The 27,412-nt window shown below is 38.6% G+C and overlaps 1 protein-coding gene across 1 annotated transcript in view; it reads left to right on the top strand.

Moving 5' to 3' along the window:
• ANKRD31 (ankyrin repeat domain 31) overlaps positions 1-27,412 on the top strand; it is a 66,701-nt gene that overhangs the window by 5,863 nt on the left and 33,426 nt on the right. Inside the window, exons 5-14 of the mRNA XM_063319582.1 lie at positions 575-669; positions 1,660-1,700; positions 8,074-8,727; positions 11,624-11,757; positions 11,806-11,901; positions 12,225-12,352; positions 14,649-14,729; positions 19,719-19,780; positions 22,122-22,638; positions 23,197-23,442. Coding sequence (XP_063175652.1) covers positions 575-669; positions 1,660-1,700; positions 8,074-8,727; positions 11,624-11,757; positions 11,806-11,901; positions 12,225-12,352; positions 14,649-14,729; positions 19,719-19,780; positions 22,122-22,638; positions 23,197-23,442 — 2,054 coding nt within the window. The remainder of the gene's footprint in view (positions 1-574; positions 670-1,659; positions 1,701-8,073; positions 8,728-11,623; positions 11,758-11,805; positions 11,902-12,224; positions 12,353-14,648; positions 14,730-19,718; positions 19,781-22,121; positions 22,639-23,196; positions 23,443-27,412) is intronic.

Genomic DNA, 27,412 nt, shown 5'->3' with positions numbered 1-27,412 from the left:
TATGTTATTTTATTCTCAATGTTTTATTGTGGTGCAGTTTTCTTGTTTGCTTAGTGAAGGATCTATATTTATGTCTGGGGTGATTCTGTGTCCGATGTGGGTCAATTTTTACCTTATATGTTTTTATTGATGGTATTACCTTTAATGGTATAAGGGCATAAGCAACAGAAAAGACAGTAAACTACTCAGGGAAAACCATTAGACAAATGAACAAAAAATTGTAATACATAATATTAAACCTTTTGTTCTTAGAACCTATAGAAGGATTGCAGTAGAAGATGTATTTATAATAGAAATACTGAAAGAAGTAATAAAAAATGGGAAGGGACGTTTTTTCACTTAGAGAATGAATGTACAAACATACCTAGCTCCACTTAGGAAATCTGGAAGTCTCAGTTACTGTAAGTCCTTGTAAAGAGAAGTACGCCTCTGGAAAAGCCTGCCGTTGTTTCCACAAATAATTGTAAGTAAAAAACTGCATAAAAAAACCTGAAAGTACTGTAGAAATTTTCTTAAGCTGAGCAGATAACAGTTCTTTCGGAATAAGAACATTTACGATATTATTTAATTCTAGGGGTTGGATTAACATTCCATCACTTCCTGAAAATATTTCTAAGCCAGGTTTTGCGCTAAATGCTGCAGTAGCGGGACAGCAAAATAATACTGTAGGTATGTTGTATTTTGTACAAAACTGAAAGTAGCTGTAGCTGTGGCAAATTCATTTGAGAAGCTGAAGATGAGTAACTGCGTAGGTTTATTTAGAATCTGTCTATATGTGACCTTTACAATCGTAGTTTTCTTGGACTACAAGTTATGTTTTTGTAAGCATTCTGTTAGCATTGTTTGAAAAAAGTAATTGTTTTCCCAAGCCAGTGGTATATTTCCAGCTTAAAATTATTTCATTGCTCTGGAATTTTCTGACAAAAGTTACAGGGCCACATAGCAATCAAGTGCCGTATGGATGTGTAAGGTTAAGCATGGATGTAACAGTCATTGGGGGTTCCTGCATGCCTCTTACTAACATATCCAAAAATCAAAGACATCTGTAAGAAACAAGAAACAAAAATGCTACTGGTCATTCCCCACATCTCTCTGCCACCAGCTGCTGCTTCAGGTGTACTGCTGTTCCTCTGCCCTTCCAGCAGTGCAGGCCTGCCCCATCTGTTTAAGCTAATTTCTGCCAACGCAGTAGAAAACCATTCACTTTATATCTTATTAGGAAATTCCCAGGGAGTCACATGAACACAGTGATGGGAGCAGGGGGGTGGGACCAGCCCTTTTCAGAGGCAGTAAGTTACAGATTAATTTAGCTGTATTGTCTAATTGCATTGTAATTATAGAGAGCAGGGTATAGGCCTCATCCAGGGGAATGGGCAGCGATTCCATCTGCTGATAGTCTTTGGAAACATGGGCCTCTAAACAACAGTGAAGAAATATGACAAAATAGCCCTGGAATATAATTTGGTGACTAACAGAGCCTGACTAGAAATCTTATTGTCAGTTCCACTTAGAGAAAATGGCTACAGAAATTTTTAAGAATGGTTGAAACTTTAGCCTTAAACAGGAAGTGAGGCCATTTTATTAGAAATTATGAAAACTTTCAGAAGTGGAATTCAGTGATAGTACAACTGAAATATTTGTTTACTCTCCTAAATTTAGATATCAAATTGAACGGATTTGAAAAAGATTCCGAAGAAAAGGTTAGTGTATTTTTACAACTGAATGTCTATAAAATATCTTTTAATTTTGTTAGCATTAGAAAATATTTTACTGAAAAATACGTGGTTCTTTCATTTTAAAAAGCAGGCACATAGCTGTCAAAAGTGACACCGAGTGTGTCACTTTGGTGAAAACAACTTAAAAGCTAACATTCATTTTCTGCTTTTTGGGTAGGAACTGCAGTTACTAAGCTTGCAGGGCACAAGGGTAGAAGCTAACAGTAACAGTGAAGTAGGAAAGATGTCACCATGACACAGAATCTACGAGGGCTGTTACTTAAGCTAAAGTAATGAGGACTTCTAGTAACCTAAAACATGTTTTCTGCCAATGAAAATTATGGGAGAGGGACTAGAGAGGTCTTTGAGGACAGAGAGTATCTGTAACTGTCCTTCTGTTTGGGAGTAATGACTGACTTGTGGCCAAAACCAGGTAGTACATCTCTTGGGTAATCCTAAAGGTGCTCATGGGGGACAGGTTTCACTGCTGATGAGATAAAAGTGAGGGAATAGCTCTGGAGCTACGGTTTGCCCCATTTGTCAGGTCCTTTCTCAGTGATACTGAATTGGGGGTGATTCCGCTCCTGTGTGAGCCTATGTACTTGGGTGTTGCAAGGTACTGCCCCTTTTCTTTGCCCTGGGTTTCTGCTGCTTCCTTTGGGCCAACACTAGTGCTTGTTTGACCCCCAGCATGAAGCAAGTTTTGAGGAACAACTGTCAGATGCTGTTCAATTTTTTTTAGTTGGCTTAGTTTTCAGCCACGTTAATTTTTCAGGGTAGCTCCCCAGAAGATTAGATGAGTGCCAGTGCAGCATAAGAGAGGGTGTAGAAATGCATAGCTGAAGGCAAGTGGAAGGACAGGGACTCCACCAACTCTAATTTAGATAAGTTTAATGCAATCTGAATGTTCTAAGTGTACCTCATAAATAATACTTATTATTTTAGTAATTATCTGCTGGCAAACACTGCTTTTGCATGTAAAAGAAAGAAAACCTTGAAGGGAAGAAGGAATTCCCTGACAGCTTCCAGAAAAGAGAGTAGCAAAAATTCAACAATATATCCACATGAACCATCCAACCCAGAAATATCTTGAGCAAGAGTTGAAGGTTCTGCAACCACCAACATAAATATCCAGTGGTCAAATATTCCCTTTCTTCCTTACCACTTCCCCTCTCCCCTTTTTCCTTCCTGCACTCCCTCCATTCTTGGTTTGCAGTCAGTGAAGTCCAAGCAGCAGTGAAGTACTGGCAATATTTCGTGAAGGAATTCTTGGGCTTTGCCTCCGTATCATCTGTCTTTATGCTGACATCTGCAATGACAACGTTGCTTGCGTCTGTTGTGCTGTCTCTGCATTGTTGTCGCCTTTTATTGCACCTCTGAGGCACAATGCCCTCTTTGTGCTTTTCAATTTCTAGTCTCAGTTCATCACTGACCAGTTCATTGCTTTGAGGTGTATGGATGTTGGACAAAGAAACGGTCATTGGAATTCGTTCTGTTGCTTTTTCTGCAGCAAAAAGTACCTTCTATTACCAATTCCTGCTGCAATGTCATGGACAGTTTTGAGGATTTCAGCAGCACTAGTGACGTCAACTGCATGGGTCCAAGAGAAGTGAGAGGATCTTCCTGGGTACATATAACGCTTGCTGCCATCTGCAGCTTCTTAGGAAAACTCACATTAACTTACAACAGGGTACCAGTTCCAGTATTTCTTCTCTGACATTCCAACGTGGAGCAATTTACAGCAATATGCAGTGTAATTATCTGCTGAAATAACCTGCTTAATGCAGAGACCATAGCATTATGACTGTTTCATCTAGTCCCATAGATTTGGACCTGTAAGTAAAAAGTCAGACTTCTATATAAATCAATTTTACTTTTGTTTTTTTTTTTTTTTTAGGGAGATTGATTAAGATTAATGTTGTGGAAAAAACAATACTTGCTAAAATTTGCCAAAACCAAATTTGAGACCAGTATGACAAATTATTCATGTCTTGTAGCAAATATGATTGATTACATGGTAAGGTATCCCTTGCCTCAGAACAAAGAAAAAAAATTAAATCCCCTATGCTGTTACTTTCTGAAAAATATACAACTACCAATATAAAAATATAATACCAAGTTTATTAGGTGAAACGTTCTCATTGTACAGAATTAGTTAAATAGAAGAAAATCAAAAAGCCTTGAAACAAAGATTACCTGTGATTAATAGCCTCTGGAGAATAGACAGATTGAGTGCATTGGGAATATCTCCAGAGAGGGTATTTTAGGAGCCTGGAGTAAGAAGGTTGGAATTAATCACTATGGTGAATGATACTTTTTGAAAATTGGCTGATACTGGCACTGGCAAGATCTGAGTGCTGCAGGAAGACCTCTTGCGAGGAACCAATTTGCCATCACAGGCTTTCGTGTACTGGTTTGAAGAAAGGGCAGGACAGACATGTTGACAACCAGAAGTGAGTCACTAGGCATGTTAGTTTTGTCTATCTATTCCTGAAAATACAAGAGAAATTCATTAGTTAGCATAGTCTCTGCATAGAAGTCCTGACACCATAAAATGAATCTTACTGTGTTTTCTTGATTTTGATGACATAGCAGCTCTGATTTCTGCTGAGGTTAGTCTGTCGATAGTGGGGCCAATATTGGTCAACATCCTCAGTAATGGCCTGGAAAATGGAACAGAATGCACCCTCAGAAAGTTCAGAGATGGTACTGGGAGGAGTGACTGATACAGCAGACAGTTGTGTTGCCATTCAAAGGATCTTGTACAGGTTGGAGAACTGGGCAGAGAGGAATCTTATGAAGTTCAACAAGGGCAGATGGAAAGTCCTGCATCTGGGCAGGAATAACCTCAGGCACCAGTATGTGCTGGGGACCAACTGGCTGGAAAGTAGCTTTGCAGAGAAGGACCTGAGGATCCTGGTGGACAATAAGCTGGCCACAAGCCAGTGATACACCTGTGTGGCAAAGGCAGCAAAAAATATCCTGGGCTGAGTTAGGAAGAGTGTTGCCAGCAGGTTGAGAGAGGTGTTCCTGTACTTAGAACTGGTAAGGCCAACTCTAGGGTACTGTGCCCAGTTCTCGGTCCTCAGTACAAGAAAGATAGAGACACACTGGAGCAAGTCCAGCACAGGGCCACAAAGATGATTAAAGGACTGATGCGTCTTTCATATGAGGACAGGCTGAGAGAGATGGAACTGTTCAACCTGGAGAAGAGAAGGCTCAGGGGAGTCTTATCAATGTGTATGAACACCTGACAGGGAGGAATTAAGATGAGGGAGCCAGACTTCTCAGTAGTACCCACTGGTAGGACAAGAGGCAATGGACACAAAAAGAAAGAAATTGCACCTGAACACAAAACCCCACTTTGTAACTGTGAGGGAAGTCAGATACTAGAACAGGTTGCCCAGAGAGGTTGTGCATTCTCCAGCTGTGGAGATACTCAGAAGATGACTGGACATGGTCCTGGGCAACCTGCTGCAGCTGACACTGCTTGAGCAGTGAGGCTGGACTAGCTGATCCCTTCCAGCCTCAACTGTTCAGTGATTCTCTGTGCCCACGTCCCAGTCCCAGTCCCAGTCCCCAAAGCCATGTCCCAGTATATTGCAATAATTTTTAGCTCATCATTCTCACAGAAGCTGGTAATGTTGATCCTTCTGAAGCCTTAACTCCTTTATGGTGATGCTCTTATATGTACGTATTGAAAGGCTGAACTTCTCTGCTGTTGTTTGACTCAGAGCTAGCAGATACAGAAGTCCATTTAACATTTCCAATCCAGTGTTATTTATGCTTCAGTATTATTCAGTCTGGTTTTATCTTGTAACATTAAAAAGCCACAGTCTGTGACCAAGTAGCCACCAATTTCTTGATAACTTTTTAATTGTTTTCAAACACGTGGAAAAAAAAATAATCCTTGCACGTCAAGATTGACCAAGGTGATGTGAATGCAGTGCCATCGGCTGGAGGTGACAGTCCAGATTTAAGCTTGCCCATGTACTCTACAGGGAGAGGTAAACATCTAAGGCTTGGTTAAGCCTGTCTTGCTCACTGGCCTTTGGTGCAGTGAGTTTATTAACACACAGTTTTTATATCCACGGTCAAGTAAATTGGTTTATTTTAGATGGGACTTCTGCTTGACTTCCCTGTCCATCTGCTTCCTCTGGTGCAAGGTTCTCAGTTACATAAGGCTGGAGTTGATGGTGGCCAGGCCCAGCTGTTACCCAGTGTGTGCTTACTGGGTAAAACAGGGAGACAAGAGATTCTGGGATGATGCTAGAATGTCAGCAGGATTTGTGTCTGGATTAAGGAGCGCCTTGATTTGGATTTGTACTGGGAATAATTGAGATACGAGGATAGTGGGATTTAAATCAAGGCTTTGGAAATAGTGTGCTCATGCTTACTACATCTCACATGGAAGAGATTCACAGTTGCCATGAGATGGTTGGCATTCAAACCCTAAAAAGAATTAACAGCCTTATGCCAAAGAGACGCCTTTTTCTCTTTGGCATCCTTACATAGGAACCCCTTTTTGAAAGTAGTTGCTTGAAGCATAGCTCTTATGGTGGATCTGAGGATGGATCTGAACGTGCGTTTTCCACAGTATTGATATGCTACTGCTGAACTACTGACTGAGGCGGAATCCTGCTCCTCCTTTGAGTGAAACTTAAGTGTATTCAGACCATACTTACCAGACAGCGGTCCACAGGAGAGAGAACTCCCTGTTTTGGTTTGGTTCCAGCTGGCTCAGCTGTGATCCTTCAGCAGCTCCTCTATTCCTTTTCAACAGACAACCGAAAGTACAGGAACCTTATGCAATGAGGCTTTAAGTGTCTTTATGGATAAGTGGCAGCTGAGGATGGGTTTCGGGGAGGGAAGGTTTTGACTTCTGTTACGTTCTGCACATCTTAGTTACTCATAGAGGAAGTCCCATGGGATTTTGCCAACAGAAGTGAGTGCTAAAGAACTTTAGGTACCTGTAGTTGGATGAACACCATCCACATTTCAGTGTTGGATTTCAGTTTGCATTTAGGTTTTTAGGATATTGCAAAATTATTCATTTATGCCTGCCTGATCCTTCTACATTAATATAAATTTAAGTTTCCTCTGCCCTTCAACAAATGCACCAAGCCTTTTTCTTAGGAAATCTATAATATACATACATGCTGTTTATACCACAGTTCTTCAAGTACAGAAAGTTATGCCAGTGGGGTTTTTTTCCCTATTGTTTAAAGTCTGCAGAAATTAGAGAAGTGGTCTAAAAAGAAAGTCTAATTCAATACAGCAAACTAAAAAGTAGTCAGTACTTAAAAAGAACAGTTAGCTGCAAACATACAACATAGGAAGCAGCTCATTGGGAAGTAATTTTTCAACAAAGAATCAGGGATTTATAATGGCTTACAAACTGAACATGAGTCAATGCTGTCAGAGTTCTGCTCTTTCTGTTTTCTTGTTTTTGAGCTTTATCAAAAGTATGTTACCAGTGGTTAAAGGATCCTTGCACTACCCAGTGTTTCCACTTGCTGGCAGCAAGAGTCTAAAAATGTTTTGGAAGAGATTATTTTAAGATCCAGTATTACTAAGCAACACCGCTATTAAACACACGTTACATAGAAAAGAAATTTGTTAGGTCTGCTGTGGCATCTGATTTTCTCCTGCAGTAACATTGCAACAAGGATAAGGAAAAAAAAAAGAAAAAGCTATTAATTGGTACAAAGGTGGGTGCATCTGTTGAAAGTGGCTCAAAGTGATTAGAAAAGCACTATCAGTATAACTTTTCCAAGAACAGTTATGATTCTACGATATCTGTGTTTCCACACAGATACTCAGTGTGGAAACTCAAATGTGCAGCCTCCAAACATACTCCTAAGGTTTTGAACTGAAGCTTGTGAGGCACAAATGTTCCATACCTGTGTGGGATCCACATAAGCATGTAATCAAAAGTCATATATTGTGTTTTACTAAATAAGTTTTTTATATTATTGTGAACATGTTCACTTTCATTGTGTCTAGGTGACAGAAATTTGTTTTTCTTTTAAAGCCTTTTAACACCCTTAGGTCATTGGCAATGCCATAATATCTTTGACTTTGTAACAGAGTTAGTCTCTTACTCTGAATTTTCGCTGCTAGGGAAGTCAACAGCTGAAGTGTACTACTTTTGAAACTGAGACCTCAGTCTGACCCTTGATAAGAAACTGTATGAGTTCTTAGGGAAGGCTCTGAGTCTTGTAGTTTATGCAAAAATTGCAAATAAAATATATGCTTATATATGGATGACTTCTAAAGTGAATGTTAATTACATGCTTTTAAAAAAATTTGTTTCATTCCTTTCTGTAATTTTTTTTTTAATGTTTGGATTTCACAGAGACTAATTAATGAAGATCTGTCTCCAGAAGTAAGACTCTCTCTAGATGCTCTTCTGGAGGATATAATAATGATTCCAAAGGAAGAGATACCACAAGATATATTTCTGGATGTTTTAGAAGATTGCCAGAGAACCTGCATGACCATTATTGACACAGATAACAGAGTAGAAGAACATTCCCCTAATAGTGATACAGATCTTTCACTGGCATCCCTAGGGAAGATTTTCATGGAACAATTCACTGAACAGAGTATAGAGACTGGTGAATTTGAGATCAGTGATTTGTTGAGATCCCCCAGTGATTCTGAGAGTCTTAAAATGATAAACCCATTGCCTGACAAGTTAGAGTGTCGGGGTCATGGCTTTTCCGTTGATCCATCAGCAGAGGAGAGCAGTGATGCCCTGCCGGTACTGCTTGTGACAGCTCTGAATGCCTTGTCAGCATCTGTAGTACAACCTGTCACTCCTGTAGAGCCAAATGAGAGACAGTTTAACACGGAGGGAGAGCAGTTAAATTCAGAACCCAGTATTCCCCAGTTAAATGGTGACTGTACACAAATAACAAATATAATAGAGCCTCACCTTGCTACAATTCAGGTGGAAGAAATAGAAGCCTTAACAGGATCTAACTTGCAGAGGACAGCAAATGAGCAAGTATATACACAGTTTAATTAATATTTGAAAATTTATATTTACCATAAAATATTTTATAGAATAGCCAAATTACTTGGAGAGTGAATCTTAGTAAAGAATAAAATGGCATCAATAATTTGCATGTTTAAGACTTTTCAGTTCTTTTAGTTTTAAAAGTCCAGTACTGTTTTTTTCTGTTTTGATATATACATGTTATGACAATGGCTGAGCTTGTTGGGATGGAAAATCCTAGTAAAGTTAATCCAGTGACTGATGTGGAAATCTAGAATCAGCATGGGAGTTTCAAAAACTCCTGATTCCCCTGTACATCTTCCATGGCTCGCGTTCTCTCCAAGGAAAGTTCCAAAACACTGTTCTGTTATTTCATTGTAGCACATTGGCGTATACCAGGCAATTTCAACTCTAGGTTCCTACCCCCTCTGGCTCTGTTTTTTCTCCAGAGTGTAGTATGCTGTTTTCTGCTGTCATAATTCTCACTGCTGTAGCATACGAATGCTTTGCAACTATTACAAAAGAAATTATAGCTACGTCTTTCTTGTAGACTAGAAAGATTACTTATGGGCATTTTTTACACTATATTTACAAGTGCATTTATTTTGTTTAGTTCTGCCTATGTGAGACTTACTGAAAAAATTGAGGCATGGTTTTATGTTCGTGTCCTCCCCTGAAGAAGCTAGTATGTATAGATACAACATGTGATCTTTCTTTCTGTTTTCGTCTCTTACCCTCTGCTGCTCTCTCCAAAATGTTACGTCCTGTGCTGTAAAGGTGATCTGGAGTAGGTCATTTGTATTCAACAACACAAATACAAAAATCTGGAGAGAAACATGAAGGGAAAGCAGTGCTATTTTCTCTTGCTGTTTTGGTTATAGTAAGGGAAAGACACATAGGAGATGTATGTTTATGCTGTAAAGTATAGTAGACATCTCTTGTAAACCTGGAATCAGATTCTCTGCTCTGTGTTGTCTTTGAATAATCTGGAGCTGCAAATCAATGATCAGCTGCATTTAACTGGCTATTTAAGGTGGTTTTACAGCCACTTTGCTTCCCCATGATGGCATAAAGCATCCATAGACTATGAGTTAATTGTGTCTTTTGCTGGTAGTATTAACTGCATATAACAGTACATAATAAAAGGTATCAAAACAGTAGCAAATTTCAAGGTGCCAAAAGGTCTCTAGGCTAATTGTCTCAGAACTGTAGCAATTTACAAAGCTCTTTCAGTGTTGATTTCTGAAATTTGTAGCACAGCTGTGTGAAGCTTAATGTATAGATTTACTCAATATTGCAGTTAAGATTGTGAAGTAGGGTCCTGTGGGAATGGGGATCTATAACCTCTGGTTGATTAATAATTGATTTTAGGGGTTTTTTTGTGCCTGCATCTGCTCTTCTTGAATGCAGAAATTAGGGAGGCAATTTAATGAGGAAAAAATCCCGGTTAATTTTTTAGTAACTGTTGCGTTCTAACAGTATATTGTTCACCTTGGTCTTGTCTCATCCTTGTTTCTTCAGCATGTCCTTATTGTGGTGAAACAAGTACCCAAAAGATGAGAGCCTGTACCATCCTGTAAACGGAATCAGGATGCTGAATAGCCTGTTTTATTTTAACATATGGTCCCTTATAAAGCAAGTTGCTTTTTTTTCTCTTGGAAATGTTTTCATCTTCTTCTGTGACCCTTCTCCCATAGCAGATATAATGCCATGGAAAGAAATGCATTGATAGTTTTGTAAACTGAAATATTTGGTTTTCCCCAACTGCCATGTTAGCACGCATCATCTCTTGACCTGAAGGGACCACTTCTGGGAATGCAGTTCACCACTTCAGTAGCCTCTCTGCTGAATATGTCAATTAAAAAAATTAATCATAAAATCCTCTATTTCCATCTGTGTCCCGAGAAAGGACTAACAAGTTCTTCCATGTCACTGTGAAAGAATTTGTGTGCATGTGTGCTGAGGGTGTGCCCTAAGAGCTTTCATCATTACTCAAGTGTGTAGTAAGCTAATGAGTACCCAGGTTTCAGTAACTTGAACGATACTCAGCAGCACATCACGCTCACTTGACTAAAACAGTGAATAAACTCAAGTTACTCAAATTTAACTCCCATGTGATGACATATCTTTAGGGTGGCATTTTTCTCCCTTACTGTTAGAGATAGGCCTCTGGTATACACCAATCATTTAGGTTCTCCTTTGCGCAACTTACTTAGGACGAGGTGAATCACCATCATCTCTGATAGTAGCTCCTCTTCTTCACCAGTGGTAGGGGTAATGAGAATGCCTAGTGTAATCTAGATGCCTGGCCTTTAAAAGGTTTAAGATAAGTGAAGTGAGTGTCATCTGTGGTGGCTGTAGCTCAGGGATAGCGTGTCTTTAGAAATAACTTCTCAGCTGGGAGTTACTGAACCTCAGGTGAAACATGGTTCTTGATTTTGTGCACATTTCTAGGTTTGTGCAAGAGTGAGATAAGATGGGCTAGCTTAAGACATCTTGAAACATCGCTTTATTTTTTAGGACAGGAGTTCATGTCCATAGGAAACTGAGATGAATCTGTTAAGTCATTTCATATATGCCCGACAAAACAACTTTCAGATAGTTGCAATTTTTGTTTGCTGTCAGCCAGCCTAGATTTAGAATTTAAGTTGTGATCCTGGGTATCCTAATTCCCTTGGCTAATTCTGCTAGGGGGACGTGGTGTGGCACGCTGCTTTAGGAGTGTCTTTCCTATGGCAGCCTCTGTCTCTCGTATCTGTATAATTCCAGTTATTCGCTTAAGCAACCCCTCCATTGTCTGAAGGTACACAATTTTTAAGGCAGTGTTCTTGGAGCTGTTATATATACAGCCCTTGTTTTAACTGCGTGTTTCCAGTTGCTTGTAATACTTCTTTTTTTGTCACAGCCTGTAAGTGATCAACAGAGAGAGAAAGAAGCAATTTCAGATTGCTGGCGTGCCACCTCTAGTGAAAAGCAAACTGGGGAGGCAAGTTCACATTCAGTGGAGGCTGCGGCATGTGCAGAAACAGCCCAAACAATGTCAAGGACAGCGATGCAGTTAAGAGAGACATCCTCAAGAAAGTGCAGAGATCCTGTTTCCAGTCATCGCCAAATACGAAAAGAGACTCAGCAGCGGATGTCTCACAGTGTCAGTACAACAGGAAACAAAGCTAAGGATTTTGAGTATGATAAAATCATGCATAATATTCTTAAGTTTTTGGGTTTTTTTTAATTAATGTAACAAGTACAATGCATACTGTACTCATTCCTCATGTGAACAACTTCAAATGATCCAAAGATAAAGGTTTTACCTTTTATCTAAAGATCTGGAAGCTAGTTACTCTCCTGATGTACTCTTTATTCAGTACTACCTATGTTAGCCCATATGCTTGCATGCTGTTACAGACTTCCTTTTAAAATCAAATATATTCACATTCTTAGCTTTACTATAAACATCAATTTATATAGAGAATGTATTTGTTGATTTTAAGCAAATCTCTTGTCAGTAAAATTCAGAAATCTACTTCTAAAGACAAGCAGAATCTAGAAACCAACACATGCCAAGAAATAACTGTGAAAGAGGACAGAAAAGTTGAGCAGAGAAGAAGGAGCAAGAGAATTGAAAACAAACGTAGTAAGATACTCTCTGATGTTTATCAATTTTTATTTGAACAACTATACTGAATCGAATATAATCCTTAATTTCCAATATATTGTGGCATGGATTTCTTTTAAAAAGAGGATAGAAACATTCATTTTAATAATTAAAATTATTTATAATTTCCTTCACTTGTTTAAACCTACATATTAGCAACCTAACAATTGTTTGCATAAACTCATGAGATTTTTTTTTTAGGATTTTTATCACGGTGTTATAGATGAAAAAAGTATAGTGTATTCTTAAAAGCAGAAGCAAAATGTTTTCCTGCAGACTGAAAATGCAGATCCTGATATTCATTTATATATCCTTCTGTAATCTAATATTCTGCGTGCAACATCATTCTGAGCGCAGAGCCATCCCTAAGAGTTGACCTTTGCAGAACAGTTTATTCTATTTTGAATGCCTGCTGTTGTTATCCTGACTGTTTTAAATATAAGATTATAGGTCTGTCACTACCACAGTCATGGAGCACTCTTTGAAGTATTTTTCCTTGCAATGTGCTTTGTCAGAGAGAAAGATTGCTATTTTTCATCCTTTGAAGATGCATGCAGAGAAATTCTTTGCTGCACAGAGGAAGTGTGTAGGTGAATACAGAATTTCCTTGCTTAAGTGCTCACTCCAGCACCATTAAGATTGGGGTCTTAAAAGGAGGGTTTTTTTTAACTAAGCCCCCTCAGTCTGGATTTATCTGTGCACCTACAATCATTTAAAAGGTTACAAAGTTTGGAAATATTCAAACTGTAACAGCTACATTATAGATCTTACAAAATGCGAATATTTCTACGTCCAATTAACAACCCTTCTCTTTTACAGGGTTTTAATTATTCCCAGTGGAAGCACCTTTTTTTGAGATTTAAAGTTGTATGACTATCTGCTCATCGGTTTCAAATTGACTTACTGGTTTACACTCAAAAACCAAGCTGTTATTTTTTTTAGCATGATTTCTGCAGAAAGAGTTGCGCTCCCTGTATAGGTAGCTTAATGCAAACTAGCAAGTTTGCCTTTTGTGTCAGACCTAGCAATCATGAGTCTGTGAGTCAGTTTAGTTTGGTAATTCACAGGAAACAGAGCCCAGCCCCACAAAAAGTTTCGATTTGGATCAGCAAGCATCACTTGTTTTGCACAAGGTCAGACACAAGGAAGGCTGTAGGGAAGGCAAGGTAGAAACGATGAGAAATAGGTCCTCTCGAAGTAACAAGTTAAATTGGGTAAGGTGTAACATGAAACTGCGCCTTGTTCTGTGTATGTCTGTGTGCTTTAATCCTTCCTGAGTTGATGGGCTAGTTTAAACCAGCTTTGACTAGGGAGTGCAGTATCTTAAATGTTTACAGTCTTGCAAGGCTGGACAGGTGGAGGAGAGGGACTGCCCATGTGTTCAGCTGAGGGAAGGTCCTGGGTAAACCTGTGCCTATTAGATTCTAAAAATCCAGACAGAGCCAAGAACTTAAGAAAGTTGGGAATTAGTCTGAGCTCACAGTATGTCACTGTGCACAAAAAAGCAGAGACATCAGGCTTTGTGAATTACAGCTCTAGGAGAACTGTGTTTTAAATTCATACTTAAAATTCCTGACACCCAAGCTGAAAACTGTAAAGAATGCATAAGGGGAGATAGCATATGTTCTGTAAAACAATAAACTAAAAATTAAAAGTAGTATCTTTTACATTTAATTTTTTACATTTAGGCCTTGTATTACCAAGCAACTTTTCTCTCATTGCAGAAATGGCAGAGCTGATTGTGAAGGAATGGGGAACAGTAGTCTGAGAGCGCTAATCTCAATCACTATCCTAGTGTAAATACTCCTTGCTAACAAACCGGAGGTTTTAAAACATAAATGAGTACACAAGAACCGCTGAGATGGTTGACATTTAAGAAAAGAGAAATTATTGAATAACTAACTAGCAGTTGAAATGCTTATCTTGTAATGATTTGTAACCTAGAATAGCAGTTTTGTCATCCAGTGGTAAACAACACACTTTGCGAAAACGTCATTAGAAAGGAAAAGGTCTGAACTTAACACACTTTTACAAAGTCATATTCCTGTATGTTGAATTTCACTTGGAGTTTTCTTATGGAATTCACTGTGGCATCTTTTATTGAATGGTATTGTTATTTAATTGGTAATGTGGTTTTTGAGGTATTAATTTGTACTAGATTGAATGAGCATTGTTTCTCCAGAAAAGGTATTTACTAACTGTAGTGCAAAGTGAAGCCAAAGTAAGAAAGGAAAGATAATTTTCTGTTCAACAGATCTTTTACATTATTTTTCAGGACAAGAAGCCCTTGGTAGGAATGCAGTAAATCCTATTTGCCCCACTTCGCTTTCAACAATCAGTAGGAGGAATACTTACGGTGAGTTTGTGCAGTTGACAAGACTGCAGGTTTATTACTAGTCAGTGGATTATTAAATTTTGATTGGTTTAACTTGGTAATTGTTCATGAGAAAATACATAGACCTATGTATAAAAACATATTAAAAAAGAAAATTTTGCAGAAAAAGTAAGCACTTAAAAAATCACGAAGTTATGCAATTAAGTTTAATTAGCCTTAATTCAACAATCCTGTACATGCTTATCACAAAACAGTCCATTAATTAAATAATCAACTTAATGTTTTTTAAAGATTTTTTTTGGTCCATTTCAGTGGCCAACTTGAGATGCCAAGATTTAGACTTCCCAGTTTAATTTTTCAGGGACTCTGATTTTGCCCCTTGCATCTTGAAGGAACTTGTAGCTTCATAATTTAGTATTGCTTTGATTCTGTAAAGCTGTGAGTACTTGGTATTTTGCATTTTTACTTCATCTTGGGCACCAAAAAGAAAGAATGACAAATAGTAGCCAGCTGGGGAACTTTTGATTGAAGCAATTCACCTTATCCAGCTTCATGTGTGATATTCTGTGTCAAAGACATTGCCACACCCTAAAGTATCAATTGGTTGTTTTGAATGTAAGTCTGTTGTTCTTTACTTCACAGTTCCCTGTCTCATCAGTTGGCTCTGATAAACTTCATAACAAAAGGGAAAACGGTTTCACAGATAGTTGTCTCATTTGGTAGAACACTTTGATTCATTCTTAGGGTGGTTCCACTCTGTGCAGTGGCTAGGATTTCACAGCTGCTCTGTGGAAACAAAAAAAAAAAGTGTTTTGCAGTTAAAGGCTATTGCATAATGCTGGCATATAACAGAGAAAAAATTAAGGTAGAAATTCTCCATCATTTGGAATATACTGAGAGAGAGATTAGGTCAGCAGCAAATTTCAGACTTTTACAGCACAGGACTGTGGCATTTGAGCTAACAGAGTGACTCATAATGTGTATTAACTTGTACTGGAGGTAGATGAGAACATATTTTGTTGGTGGGTTTCAAAGCCATCTGCTGACAACAACAGAATGTTAATAATGTGGGTTCAGCCACAGCCTCTGTGGGCAAGCGTACTCAAGATTGCATGTCTTGCCAGGTGACTGTTTCTTCATCTGCCAGGCTCTGGCTGCTATTTTTTGGTGTGAAAGAAGCACAACTGCGCAAAATGTGTTTTAGTTGAACTTTTTGAAGAGATGAGAGGCTGACCTACTTCATTCTTTTTTTTTAGTGAGGGAGGTGTAATCAGGAAGAAGTAGAGTTGCCAGACCTGTGTCATTTTGAAATGCACTTTCATCTCCCTTCTTTGGGAATCAGTGTTCTGATGATTATATTCTGCCTTTGTGCCTTTTCTCTTCTTTTAAAGCCTTCCACCAGTGATTAGGTATGTCTTAGCCTTGTATTTTTCCTTATTCCCGTGCTTCAGTACTCTGCTTCAGTACCTTACTGAGTTCTTGGGTTCTTTTGTTGTTTTTTTTTTTTCCCCTCTTTTTTTCCTGGATGTCATCATGTAGGATATGGACAGCATGGGAGAGATACTCTCTGTGCTCTCCATTTGGGTCTTGATTCACAGTGCCTTGAGGGAGCTGAAAAACAGTTGCAATGAAACTTGCGTTTCTCCTTGGTCTGGAGCATGCACAGTGTCCTTGGAGAGTCATGTTGCTAAATTCTAATGATCATTAACTGAACATGTTGCAGGTTCGATTTTTCAGGGGCTTATTAGTATATCAGATAGAGGATACTTTTCACTGAGGGAGAAATAGGTACCTTCCCATAACTGAACCTTTTTTATGCTCCCTTAACAGATTTCTACTTTTTGCTCCAGAATATGGAGTTACTAGAGTTTCTTAATGAAATAGGCTCTATAAAATGCCAGTAAAATGTTTTACTGGTGATACTGTTAAAAACCATTTATCTTGAAGCACTGTCAGCGTAAAGCAATGTAGTTAAAACTTAGTTGATTTTCAAGTATTCAGCAGCAAAACCTAATAGCACAAAATTTTTGGACAACCCGATGCAATATCCTTTGCCTATAATGAAGCAAATTCTATAAAAATACACAATATTCTGGGTTGGAGGACTCAAGAGTTTCCAATTCAATTAAGATAATTTTGCTTAGTGGGAGCAGAACAGTCTTAATAAGCCTAATTCACATATCAATTCACATATTTAGTATGTGAATTAGGCCCAGACAGCCTTCTGGTAATGAGAGATGGTTGAAGAGTAAAGTTGACCATGAAAATGGTCTTCTGGAGGGAATGCTGGTTTGAGAGCTGGAAGATAGGAAGCAGAAGATCCTCTTCTCTTTCCCTTACTATCCTCAGTCTACAAAAAACTGTCACATAATGAATGTTTTAAGGAGCTGATGCAAGGCTTTGCTAAACCCAGTTCAAAGACTTACATTCCATCTTTTTTTTTTCCTCAACACCCCCTTCATGGACCAGAATTGTTCTGTGGGTCATGAAGCTGGTATCTTGATTTATTCCATTTTGGTGGGAGTGGATATGGAATTGCTAGTAATTCCATGGGCTTGACTCTCTGCTGCTTGAGTGCCAGTGAGTAATCCTTACCCAGCACAGTTGCTGTACATTGGCAAAGTAAAAAAGATAATGATGTCCAGCTTTTTCATGGGCTGGAGCTACCTTTAAATTTGAAATGAAGATGTGAAGCACAATAGTTGTTGCCTATCCAAATGTAAGATGGGGCATGGCTGGACTTGCTGATGGTTGAGGTATAGCTTAGACCTAAGGATAAAATTTGGTTCTAAACTGGCATAGAGGCTGAATTTTGAAGGATCTGTATGGATGATCTAGAATTATATCTAGATCTTAGGAATTGCCAGGCTTTAACTGCTTATCCTTAACTGCTAATGTTAGGGCTGGGGCTAGGGTAATATTCCTGTAGGTAACAGTTGGTTTGCAAGGCATTGTAGGTAAACATTTTGGCTAAAAGGTGAGAGTTGAATCTTGCACAGTCTTAGGAATTAAATTGAGAAGAAGGTTCAGAAGAGGCTGCTGTGTCAGGAGCAGGTACAAGGAAGTGCCACAAGATAAGCCTTGATTAGTGTTGTAACTAAAACTATTTGACGCCAGTAGGCCAGCATGGGCTGTGGCATGTTTAAGTGTGGAAGGAGTCCCCAGCCTTCTGGCTATTACTGGTCATTGCTTTTCCATGTGGGTGGCAATGAAGCTGCAACATATAGTCCAAGGACAATCAAAAGAGATTGTCTTGGGACAGTTGGTAGGGGAATCTGGTGCACAGGTAATTTTTTCGTCTATCCTTCCCGTTGTGGGCAGTGACATGGGAAGAAACAGATGGACCCAGTCTATTAATACATGGCTCTGTGGCTGTTACCACCATGACAGTTTTGGGTTTTTTGGTAATGGGCTGGTCTACATGGCACCAGGCCTGCTGGTGTCTGATGGGATTCACCTTTCTCAAAGGGGAAAGAGGGTCTTTGCTCATGAGCTAGTGGGGCTCATCGACAGATCTTCAAACTAGACTTGAAGAGGAAAGGGGGTTAATATCAGGCTTGCTTGTGAGAAGCTGTGGGATGACACACCAAGGTTATAGGGACTGGGTTCTAGTGAGTGCCCTGAGCCTGTTGCTCTGAGATATGCTGGGTACACTGGAGCACACTTGAAGTCTTACAGAGATGAGCCAGGGGCTCCTGAGGTAATAGGAGCCAAGAGGGGAACACCAGGGAAATACTCAAAGGAATTAAGGTTCGTTCCTGTAAAAAGGTGACAGCCCAGCTGAAGTGCCTCTACACCAATGCACGGAGCATGGGCAGCAAACAGGAGGAACGGAAGCCACCATACTGCTAGAAAGCTACAGCCTAGTTGCCGTTACTGAAACTTGGTGCAATACTTGGAGGCTACTCTAAGAGATTAGCCTGAGAGGGACTGCTGTATTTGGGAGGTCCCATTATTAGAGGGACCTTGATATTCTGAGCCTTACAAAGATGGCTCAAAAGATGTTCAAAATTATGGTTTGGATTATGGTTTGGCTTAATCACTGCTCAATAGCTGGGCCATTTGGTTTAATTTAGAACTAAGACCGGCAAGATCCAGTGGACTAACAGTGATCCTAAGGCTAGGGTTAACATCTGGCATGCCAGGTTCCCTGAAGTGGTGGAGAAAGAGTTGCCATGCTGTGAAATGCCTGTTAAATTTAAGGCTGGTTCCTGTGTGAGTTGTTGGGTGAATCTTAGGGCTGGGGTTGGGGTTCATGTTGCAGTACAAAATAATAAACGGTGATGAGCTAGATTTTTTCCAATATGGTGTGGTTATTCTAGGTTTAAGAACACGTTGGCCAGAAGTAAATGCATAGAGTTGCATGGGTTGGGTAAGTATATTAATATCTAGGGTAAGATCTTGGTGGCTGCTGTAGTCTTTTTGTGCCATTTTGTCAGCACAGAGGGTAGCTGGAAAGCTAAAGCAAACCACCAGCAAGGCACTGAGTTGATGCTGGGGAATATCCCTGCCTCTTTTTACACCAGTGACTTGGCTTTCACTGCTCCATCCCTTTCCCCACCCAAATATGCTATACAGAGAAAGACGTAAGCGGTCATCCCACCATCACTGGCTTCAGAAAAGTCTCTTGGGGATCAGGGAAGCCTGTGAGAAGTTAGGGCAATGTAGTAGCTCCTTCAGGTTTCAGAAAGAATTGCTCAGGTCACTAATCTTCAAAAAAATTTGGAAGCATAACATCATACTTCACTCTCACCTGTCCTGGTTTATACAAGATGCCATCTGCAACAAGGATCAGACTCCAAGATTTTGAAATATATATACATATAATTATATATTGATATGTTTTAGATTCTAATAAAACCCTTATGGTTTGATAATTTTTCTGGATGGCTAAGTGTGGTAAGTACTGTTACATACAAAATTGTGGACACAAGATCGTATGTATGTAAAGTAAAGAATTATGGTCTCTTTTCAATTCTGGTTTCTTTCTGTCTTTCATTTTCATTTCAGGTGGAGATGATTCAAATAATATGTTAAATACTCAAAGCGTAGAGGATACAAACCTGCACCAGGTACATCTTTACAAAGAATCCTGATGTTAGTTTGATGCTGAACTGTTAAGGTCTTACTGGCAGTCTTCAGTACTAAAGCAGATGGCTATTTCTGAAATGTGCTTCAAAACCAGCACATGACGTACTAGATGCTTCATACCTAGCAGAGACTGAAACAGAGCGATATTCAGTATTATGCCAATTCTTTGGCAAGCAGTTGGTGATCCTTGCTGGTACTTGGGATAAGCTGCAGCCTCATGAAGAGGCAAGTCAGAGGTAATCAATCAGCTGCCTCTCACAGTCAGTGGTTCTTGCTGAGTTTTTGCAAGTGCTGCAGAGGTGAGTTACAACGAGCACGGTACATCAGTGCCTCTTTGTACTTGCAGGAACCTGACTGACCGCAAGATGTAGCCTGGCTTGTAGCAGTAGGATAGCTGCTTCTTGCCTCTGTTTAGTAAGTTGGGTTGCGTTTCCATAGGAGAGGGTTAGGGAGCCACTGTCTTGCACAGGGGTTGCACAGTGATGCTATGAGACCTCACTGAGATGCAGGAGCTGGTGCCTCACATGAAGACACTCACTTGGGTCATAGTTTGTTTGCATATAGCCAATAGCTTTTGGCATTAAAAGCTTTGCTATCCCCCTTCTTGTTTTCTCCCCTTTATGATGACAATGATAACTGGTGATATCTGAAACATATAATGCAGTGTGCACAGACACTTTATTCTTGCTTCTCAAAGTCTTTTGTGGTTGTGATAACTGTCCTAGTTACTCACAGTAGTGCAGTCTCTAGTATCCTTAGAAATGTTATGTTGTAACAGCATCCTTGGTGGGTAGTCTCAGGTTACATTTTAAAACATTAGTTGATTGATGAAGGATATTCTCCAAGCAGAAGGTGTTGTAAACATTTAATTGGGAAAAACTATTACTGTGACTTTGTAACTGATGGTTTCAATAGTTGTGTGAATTGTTGCAGTATTTGTGTTCTGGTTCTATCTCCAGATACAAAGTAATCAATAGGATAATTCTAGTTAGTTATTGGCCGTTGAAGTAGTTTTGTTGTGAGATTTGCATAAGTTAATTCTGCATGGTTTTGCTGTGTTATTTCCCTTTCTGTGTAGTTTTCCTAGAATCATTACAGCCAGATTTGCCAGAAATGTGAAACTGTAGCTCTGGTATATGACTACAGAAGCAATGTAGCTTTAATTCTTTAAAGGCAGAGCATTAATTTGAAACCGGTTTAATTTTCATAAATAAATAAAAGTGTAAAGCACTTCATTAATATTTATCATTGAATTTCACCCATTATTTTTTAGACTTTTATACACATATTTCTGTTCCTTAATTTCTTTGTCCTGCTGTCTTAAAAAGCTTCACAGGCAGAGGAAGTCAGTTAAGTTCACTATAGCACAGTTTTCTTGTAGTATATAATAAAGCAAATTATCAGAAAATGAAATGAAGTATGTGGCCTGTTTTACAGCTAGAATTAAATGCAGATGGCACAGTTCAACACGATAATACTAAAGCATCAAAGGAAGTTTTGCTAAAGATGAGCAAAGCAGAAAACCAAATTTGATGAAATATACAAAAAATAAAGTTCTTCAGGATTCTGAAGGCAGAAAACAGAATGAAAAAAAATAAAAGTTCAAAAAAGACAAGTAGATCTGCTGTTCTTATAGCAGAGGCTACAGCCAAGGGTAAAACTATTCAGAAATAATGGCTCGTGTTAGATGGACCTCCTGTTCAGGTCCACTTACAAATCAAGGAACAGTTAAATTACAGAAAACATATTTCCCTGGTGCTGGACCTAGTGAAATAGGCCACACTGTTGCTGTTTCTAATCATAATTGTTGCATCCCAATTAATGAAGGAAAACTGAGTCGGACAGAATTTCAACAGGAATGTGAATTCAATGGTGGTAACAGTGAAAATCCGCTTACAGAATAAACGGGCAGAACTGCTGAAAGCTTAGCAACTTCTGTTGCAGCAGGGGAGGAGATCACCAGTTTGCCTTGCCCCACATCAGTGGTTTCTGGAGAAATAGCGTCCGCACAACATTCTCAGGCTACTGATTTAACAGAACTTGCTTCTCAGTCAGTACTTACTGGCTTTGACTTCCACTCACAATGTGTCTGCTTTAAAGTTACAACAGGAAGTCAAGAGTTATGATAGTGATCAACATAGTCTCAAGCAGAATAACAGTAGTAGTTTGAGTGACAGGAATCTAAATACCAATACGAGAATACCTTCAGAACAAATTATTTCTTTGCAAAACGTGACAAATCAAGTTAAATCTGATGTTGATGGAAACAAAATTAATGGATCAGCTCTAAGTTTAAAACTCTCTTTGCCTTTGTTTGAGCAGATTTCCTTACAGACAGATGAGTCAGAACCAGCGTGTGCAAATCTTATGAATTCAGACAGCACAGACATATTGCAACAGACTATTGTAAATGAAGTGCAAAACATTTATACCAATATATCTGAAGATGGAACCACCTGCACTGAACAGACACTTCAAGCAAATGCAGAAACTAATGGAGAAAGTGTTTCTGGAAGTCCTTATAATTCTACTAGTGGTGTACTAAGCACCATTGAACAAAAGGCTCCACAGACAGAAAAAGGAGGGAGGATCCTGCCTAATGCAGAAGAAGGTGTTGAAGGATGTCACATGGAAACTGAAAATGCTAGTAGTTTAGGGGTCGAGCCTATAGCTTTACAACTCCATGAGAAGGGCACACTTCATGTTAGACGAAAGAGAGACGATCTTCAGGAGACCAACTCAAAAGCAGATCTGAATTTTGGTGTTAACATAGAGAGCAAGTCTCCTTACTCATTTCAGATTGTGGAAAACACACAGAAAGAAACCTCCCAGAAAACAGGTACCATGTTTTGTTTGAAAATAATTATTTTGTGAGTTTTTTGTAAGCATTCTCTATATTTTATTTAAAAAGCCCAGCTGTTGGTCTCCGGAGAATGTATTTTGCCATGACTAAATAGCAGACACATGGAATGTATTGTGGTGCAGTCCACTGTGCCATATTAAGTATTTAGTAGTTTTTGCTTTGTATTTTGGGAGGCTGTTCTATATCCAAGTCTCCGTTGTATTTACCAAACAACTGTGACCACAATGGTCATTACAATAATCAGAATGAAATTCTTAGATACCTTATTTTTTTTAATATGTAAGCATCGATAAAGATTGTATTTTCACAAAAGAATCTTTGAATTGTTTTGATTCAATCTCAGTACATTAACATATGGTGAATAGTGGAGAAAGGATTTATTATGTTAAAGTCTTCAAAAATCGATGAGTTACTGCAGGCATTTTTTAACCTAGTGGTGGTCATTTTGACATTCATTTTAATATCAGTTATAATTTCTGAAGTTACTCAGTATTATGCCATAAATACTCTTGAATTCTTTTATTAAACTAACAGATGAAGGAGTCTTTGCTGCAGTAACTGGAACAGAAGGCACTGAAAAAAATGGAGAAGGAGGAAATGCAGAGACCAACATGCTTTCACAGTTTACTGAAACAGAAGTCCAGACTAAAAGAGTAAGATTACACCCTCAGGAGACAAGCCAAAAGGCAGCCTCCTATTCGAATAGCAGCAAAAACAAACTTTCATCTAATCAGTTACAATTCAGTCAAGCAGCAGAACAGCAAACATCCAAGAAAGGAGGTGAGAAGTTAATAATATTTTATAAAAACAATGGAGTTTTTTTCCAGACATACATGAAGAAGACCTTTTGTAATACATGAGAGAAAGTTTAGAAAAATATATGTAGCATGTTGAGCAAATACTCTAGTGAGTTCCAAATACTTGAAATATTTCCAGAACTTCAGTACTCCATTTTACAGGATGCACATACTTTGGTTTGCTTATCTTACATTCATAAGTTTTTCAGCATCGTGCTTGAGAAGATGCAGGATCATAACCGAGAGCTTAAAATAATATTACATTGATCCTTACTTGACTATGTTAGATAAATGATAGTTTAAAATGACACTGAATTGGTCCTCAGTCCTCATATTTTACGTATGACAGATCAAAGAAGAAAACCTGGTTTCTCCATATATTTGGCACACATATATCTACTTCTGTTTTATAGACTATATCCTCATCAGGCACAAATCAGCATAGGTTCTGATTGTACTGGTACATTTGGTTTTAGCTGTAGTATAGACACAAACCTACTTATATGAGAATAAGGATCTAGTGTCCTCTGGAAGTTATATTCTCTTCTGCCTGCACGTACAGCTTTCTGTTTAGCGGTTTCATCCCATGTCTATGACTTGCGTTTATCTTGTAGCCTTATCATCACAATAGAGACCTGGTCCAACTGATTACTCATCATAACCCCCAAGTATTTTTCACTTAACTGCTTTTTTTGGTAAAGCTGGCAGTCATCTTTTGTACTTTGGTTCTTTTTGGAATCAGAGAACCATAGCACTCAAGACTTACTTAAAACCACAACCTGTAGTTCAGATGGGATCCCTCCTCTCTTAAAACTTTTAAATGTAATATATCTGGACTGATGATTCAAAAATGTTTATCGTTATATCACTTGGCATTCTCCTTAACTTGTGTTGAAACGAAAAAAACTGTGTCATTAGATGATAAGAATTTCTTGTGTAGCGCTTTGCTTTGATATGGGATAGAGTATTTGTCTTTTCTGATTGTCTTAGACAATTCTGTCATTTCTCTCTAGTAATCAAGAGTTTGAGAAATATTTTTCTAGCTTTGATAGATTTTAAAATACTGCCTCCTTAGGACCTTAGCTGTCTGTGACTATCTCCTTGTATTCTTTTGTTTTCCATGGCAGTTTTCTACAATTCCTTATTTATATTTGCTACCATTCGCTTCCCATTTTTTAATTTCTCATTTACTGTTGCTCTCTAATTTGCTTCCTGAACCAGGTTAGATTTTGAATTGGTGTAGCTTTTCATCTTGAGTATGTGATATGTGTGAAATACTTCCTGGCTTTTATTCATATTTTTCTGCTGATGTTTTTTCTTCAAACTGTTTTTTTTTTCTAACTGTTTCCAGCTCTGTGAAACTTTCCAGTTCAAATAACTACTGTGTCACTGTAAATGTATGCTTTGTATATACATACAGGCATATGTATGTATAGGGGACATATGATAGTAAGGGGATGAAGTTGAGGGGCAGGGTAACCTTATGTCCCTTGCTGTGATAAGTTATTGACTTTTACAATAACTGTAGTTGACTTGGCACTGCAAGATGGGCAAATGTACTCATACATAAATGCATGGCTCTCTTCCGACCATGAAAATGTTAGTGCGTTTTTTGAGGGGAGACTTTCTGCAGGATTCCTTGGGGCTCTCCTTTTCTCTTCCTAAACTGATGTTGGAAAATTCATCCCACTGCCTTGGTGGAAGAGAAATCGAAGGGAATTATAACAGTTGTGATGAGTGTATGAAGCACTTCGCAAAAGCAAGGCAAGTCTGTAGAAAAGGAAGGCAGCTACCACAAACTTCTGTAGGTTTATAGAAGTATGTGTGAATGCATGTGTATTTGTGTGTGGATATAACATTTGATTTATTTTTTCCAAGTCTGTGCAGCAAGAAAGTTTAGTTTCTTCCTTGGATTGCAGTTATGTGTTGCTGGGGTCTGTTGGTCAAATTTTGGGTGCCTTTGAGTGGAATGTAAATGAATGCTAACATTAAGTAGATTGTATATATTTTGAAAATCAATGGGATTCATGCTCTACGTCCATTAAATGCTTTAAAAACCAATGTACATAACACCATGGGTACTTAAAATAATACATATAAAAATATATATGCCCACCCATACATACACACACCACAGACAATATACACAAATACCTCTGCACACATACTATCAACATACTAATTTATTTACTTCTTTTTGTTCTTTGCTTAGTACCCTCCTTCTATTTGGAGACTTTGTCTGGATGCTCACTAGTCTTACAAGTTGAATTAAGGACTGATCAGCCAATCTCTGCAATGTGCTGTAACACATGACAAAAACCATCCAGGAAACTATGTGAAGTTCCTGCTGATCCTTTTCTCTTTGATAGTCACGGTCTTCTTATCTTCTGCCTTCAGCTGTTTCCTGTTCCTGTCTCGTGTGGTTGCTAGTTTTCAACCTATATTAAGTTGGTGTTCTTTTGAGTTTTTGGACTGCAAGCTCGCATTGTCTTTTGGAAGTTGAAGGAAGAACGAAAAGGAGTAGGTGCTGCTTGTTACTTACATCTCTCCAGTACTTGGCAGTGTCAGTACTTAGCTTTCCTATCTCCAAACTGGTTTCTCTTGTTGTAGGAATGCCTTCTTACTTAATTCTGGAAAAAAATCCACGGCATGTCTGGTACATGTTGTCATCCACTGCTAATTATTGGAAGAATAATTGAACATAGAAATGATTCCTTTCCCTACAGTTGTTCTTTTTTGTAGCTCCTTATTCCTGCTCAGTCTTTATAATAAGCTCTATGTGCATTAATACATTTTTTTTCCTTTTTTTTTTCTGCCTCCTATATATACAGTTATGATTTTAAAAAAACTTTATTCCAAACATGTGTCGTACATTTTGGTCTCCTAGAATAGCATTTCACAGATTACTTTTTTCCACCAAAAGAGATTCTTCAGGTAATATTTTATTCAGCTAAAATTTAATTATTTCCTTCATCCCAGGAGAACGTTGCTGCTTGAGAGGTGATGCAAGAAAGTATAGCCCTTTGTACAGTTGAAGGTATTAATAGCTTTAGAGACAGGGACAATAGCATTCAGATCACAGCAGAAAAACATGGAAGATGGGATAATGTTTTCTGACTCACAGAGTTTTCATATTTTTTGCTGTCTCGTGCCTCTTCTTCGTTAACCGGCTTTTGCATCTCATCTGATTGTTTCTGTGTCCCAGTGGTCTGTCTTGTATTATTCTATTGTTGAATAAAAATCTTTTCTTCCTAAATGACACAGTTGTCACTTTCATCTACGGTCAGTTACTTACTAGGGTCTCAACATTCCTATTCTGCTTATACGTAGGGAAGGTAAAAAGAGCTTGCTTCTTTTCTTGAAGTTCAGTTGGTGGAAAGAATTACACTAGACCAATGCTGAAGTATTCAAATGTCTTTTTGAAGGACGATATCCCTGAAGTTGTTGAGCTATGGCAGCCTGATCTAGTCTGTTTGCTGGTCACTGTGATCTCTCCATCTTATCTTTGTACATGTGCTGACTGGGTTTTGTATTTGCCAAGTTCATGATCTTTCCTGCTCATGACCCACCTGGCAGTGCGTTCCGTGGAGAACTAGTATTTTGTGATTCACATACCAACGTCCCATTATGCTTTGGCAAATGTTTCCTAACAACCATGAAGAAAACTGTTGTGCATGACAACTTAACTGGAAAACTTTGCAATTATTTCTGTTCACTTGCCGCAGATATTGCTAAGGGTCATTAGCTTAATGGGCTGTTGTGCACCTTTTTTTCCTCCCACATCTCCAAAGAGTCCCTAGGCTATTCTCCCATGAATCAAAGGGGAAGAAAAGGAAGAACCAGAAAGTGGATGATTGCTTTGGGAATTCAAGACTAAAAGCTTTTAGACAAAACACAGTACATTATCTTACAGAAAAGCAGGTCTCAGATTGGAGGAGAATTTCAATAATGTG

Source organism: Chroicocephalus ridibundus, chromosome Z, assembly GCF_963924245.1.
Source record: "Chroicocephalus ridibundus chromosome Z, bChrRid1.1, whole genome shotgun sequence".
Lineage (NCBI taxonomy): Eukaryota > Metazoa > Chordata > Aves > Charadriiformes > Laridae > Chroicocephalus > Chroicocephalus ridibundus.
Note: the sequence above shows the minus strand (reverse complement) of the source record. Positions and strands in the feature narration are given on the sequence as shown.